Genomic DNA, 3,661 nt, shown 5'->3' with positions numbered 1-3,661 from the left:
GCATTACAGTAGTCCAGGCAGGAGGTGACGAGGGCATGAGTGACTGTGCGCAAAGCGTCCCGGTCCAGAAAAGGGCGCAACTGGTAAATCAGGCGAACCTGATAAAACGCCCCCCTGGTCACGGCCGACAAATGGTCTTCCAGTGTCAGCCGTGGATCCAGGAGGACACCCAAGTTGCGTGCCCTCTCTGAGGGGGCCATGTGCTACCCAAATGATACATGAACTGTTGGATGGCCTGAAAAAGCTAAATGTTGTGTTAAAGTGCAGTGACAAACACCATGTTTTTTGTGTTGATATTTCCATCCTGGTAGTTGCTGTGGGGCAGGGGTCTTCAAATTTGGTCCTTTTATGACTTGTGGACTTCAACTCCCAGAATTCCTCAGCCAGGCATGCTGGCTGAGGAATTCTGGGAGTTGAAGTCCACAAGTCATAAAAGGGCCAAGTTTGGAGATCCCTGCTGTAGGGAATGAAATTAGTGAGGCAGGAATAGCAGTTTTCATGCTAGAGAGAGAATCATTCTGTCCATGTAGATCAACGCCTCTCAGAATGATCAGGAGAAGAGGCAAACATCCCTTGGCTTAAAAAAACGGAAGGGAAAAGCCTTGAATTAGAACCTGGGAACAAGGACCTTTACAATAACTGTGACTTCTGTCTACTGCAGTGGACCAATTTTCTCTTGCTCGGGTCATGCCTATTCCTGAATAAAGGGTTATATGTTCAGAGGGATAAGATTTACAGCTGAACCTGGCCTGAAAACAATCTCATTCATAATGCCCCAAGTAGACAATGTATCAGTTAGGCTGCCAGATGAATGAATATCAAGAGTCCTTCCTATCAGTCATCGTTTCCTGCCACTTTAATGCCAAGCAATATTAAACCTTGTCCTGATGTATCCTAAGTGGAATTGGCTAAAAACAAACCTTGATTGAAGGGGATGCTGATAACAACATTGAATTGCTTCCATGTGAGAGAGAGAATTAAAAAAAACAGATGAGGCTTATTTATTTAGAGAAAGAGGGACTAGCAGTGGGTGCATGCAAGAAGGAGCGATGGGTTTTACAGTTAAACATAAAAGCAAAATACTGTAAGCACTGCTTGATTTCAGGGATTATTCTTTGTTTGGAGAATAACAAAGAATAACAAAGTAAAATAATCAATGTGCATAAAAGTGGAGGCAAACTTTGCAGGTTTAGGGGAAGGGGAGAGAAAAAAGGGAAAAGAGAACGGCAAGTTTAACCCACTGAAGCATGCACCCACTCTTTTCTTCGACCTTAAAAACTTTGAATTCACCCCTCTATCTTTTCTCTCCCTGGTTGAGTTTGCACAATATATTAACTCCAAATCATAATGCACCACATTATGGCTTATTAAGTGAGTAAATCTACCTCTACAGTGCCAGGTATTCATGCCACGGTTTGTTTCTTTCTTTTTAGCCTTGTTTACAATATTGGCCAGAACCAGGCCTTCAGCAATATGGACCAATGCAGGTGGAATACATATCTCGGTCAAGTGATGAAGAAGTTGTAGCCCGTCTTTTCCGGGTGCAGAACATAAGACGAGTGAGTTTGCTCTAAACCTCTGCACTGTTTTTTTTTTTAAATTAAATCAATGCTTGCTTGCTTGCTTTCAAAAGAAAAACTTGATCTGAAAGAATGGAAAGGGGAAAGAGGTTTGTATTGTGGTCATGTGGGGCCATTCTTTTCTCTTTCTACCAGCAATAATTGCACGTGTTGTGGTTAGGGTTGCCAGGTGTCCACTATTTGAGCGGACAGTCCACTTTTTTCACATTATGTTCACTATTTTTTTCCACAAAATAGTGGACATTTTTTTTATTCAAAAGCTTTATGATAAAATGGTACGTAATCTAAAGTTGTACAGTCTACTTTTTTTACTACTTAACCCCCCCCCCCCGCTTGTCCGCTAATTTTTGGAAGCAGACCTGGCAACCCTAGTTGTGGTAGATTCTCGGTTTTCTGACTTGCAGTTTAAAGCTTCTTCACTTGTAATTCTGTAATGGGACAGTAGGAAAGCACACCAAATTTGATTTCAGAATAAAATGGAATAATCAGTGTAGTCTGGTCATGCTGGAAGAAATAGGCCATTTTGTTTATAAAAGATTTGGAGGTAGGGCTGAGAGGTGAGGTAACCAAGTTTCTATACGAAACCCAGCTGCTGTTCAGGGGAGAAAAAGCAAAAGGGGATTTCAAATTGGACTTGGAGATTATTGCAAGCTACTGTTAATGAAGGGTTAATGCATTCCCCCCCCCACCTCCCCATGAATCTCATCAAAACCAGTTTGCAATCACTGAGAGATTGGGAGCATTGAGGACATTCAGCCTCACCAATGGAGAGGCAAAGGATAGAAGAAACAAGAACATAATATCTGTCTATTTATCTGTCTGTCTGTCTGTCTGTCTGTCTATCTATCTATATCCCACTTTTATTATTTTTACAAATAACTCAATGTGACAAACATATCCAACATGCCTTCCTCCCCCTATTTTCCCCGCAGCAACAACCCTACAAGATGGGTTGACCTGAGATCAACCTGCTGGCTTTCATATATTATAAATATATTATATTCCACCCATCTCAGTGATAAGGTGACTATCTAACATAGAAGTGCCTGGGAAGAAAAGGACTTGATTGTCACTCAGTGCAGACCAGCTAAACGCTTCACTATCTTTGAGAAATGGCCACTGTTTGCTGGCCTGTGAGGCTGAGTGAAGGAGTCGGTGTAAGATTTTCTCTCTCTGATAGATCTTTACAAAGAGCTCCAAAAGGATCTCTCCAACCTGAATGAATGAGGCTCAGGATAACCAATACAGGTGCGGGGAACAACTGTGAAACAGAGCAGATGTCCCGCTGCCTGGGTGGACAAACCTTTTGATTGCAGCCAGCTGACTGCTGTGTGACTCACAATGCTAGCTTAGATAAGCCCTGGTGTGGTCCAGCACAATCCTTCTTAGGTCTTTATGGAATTGTCTGTCTTTCCTGCATTTTGTTTTATTTTTGTTTTAAAAGACAGGGAATTTTGTCTTGTGTTAGACTAGGAAAACTTTTTTTTTTTTAATTGAAAATTTTATAAAATTTTACAATATAAATCCCCCCCTTCCCCAACCCACCCTTCCATTCCCCCCTCCCTCCCCCCCTCTCTTCCTAGTGCCAGTCACAGGGTTAACAATAAAATAATCATACTCTAACTAACATTAATCAACTATTAAAATAACATATCTATAACCTCCTTTAACTCTCTTTTAAACAGTACAATTGTTAAAAACAATAATAATAACAACACTTTAATAATTAAAAATAATACTAAATAAAATATTCTAACCTTTATACAACCATAATACTCTAAAATTTACTCAAAAACCAAATGATATTTTTAGTCCCATATTTATGCTCAATATAATCTATCCATCTTCTCCAAACCAAAATATATCTTTCTTGTGAGTGATTCTTCACATAAGCGGAAATCTTGGCCATTTCTGCTAAGTTCGAGACTTTAAGTGACCATTCTTCTATAGTGGGTAAACGTTCCGTTTTCCAATATTGAGCTACTAGTAGTCTTGCAGCAGTTATAAAGTTCAACATCAATTCCATTTCTTTTGCATCCAAGTCTTCCATAATACCCAACAAAAATATCTGCGGCTTAAAC

General features: G+C 40.2%; 1 protein-coding gene across 1 annotated transcript in view; it reads left to right on the top strand.

The window, feature by feature from the left end:
* The window catches only part of PTPRU (protein tyrosine phosphatase receptor type U), a 335,303-nt gene that overhangs the window by 307,258 nt on the left and 24,384 nt on the right, over nucleotides 1-3,661 (top strand). Inside the window, exon 31 of the mRNA XM_029283530.1 lies at nucleotides 1,434-1,559. Within this exon, the coding sequence (XP_029139363.1) occupies nucleotides 1,434-1,559 (126 nt within the window). The remainder of the gene's footprint in view (nucleotides 1-1,433; nucleotides 1,560-3,661) is intronic.

This window comes from Protobothrops mucrosquamatus, unplaced genomic scaffold (genome assembly GCF_001527695.2).
Source record: "Protobothrops mucrosquamatus isolate PMUCROS unplaced genomic scaffold, P.Mucros_1.0 scaffold116, whole genome shotgun sequence".
NCBI lineage: Eukaryota > Metazoa > Chordata > Lepidosauria > Squamata > Viperidae > Protobothrops > Protobothrops mucrosquamatus.
This window is presented reverse-complemented; position numbering and strand designations above follow the sequence as displayed.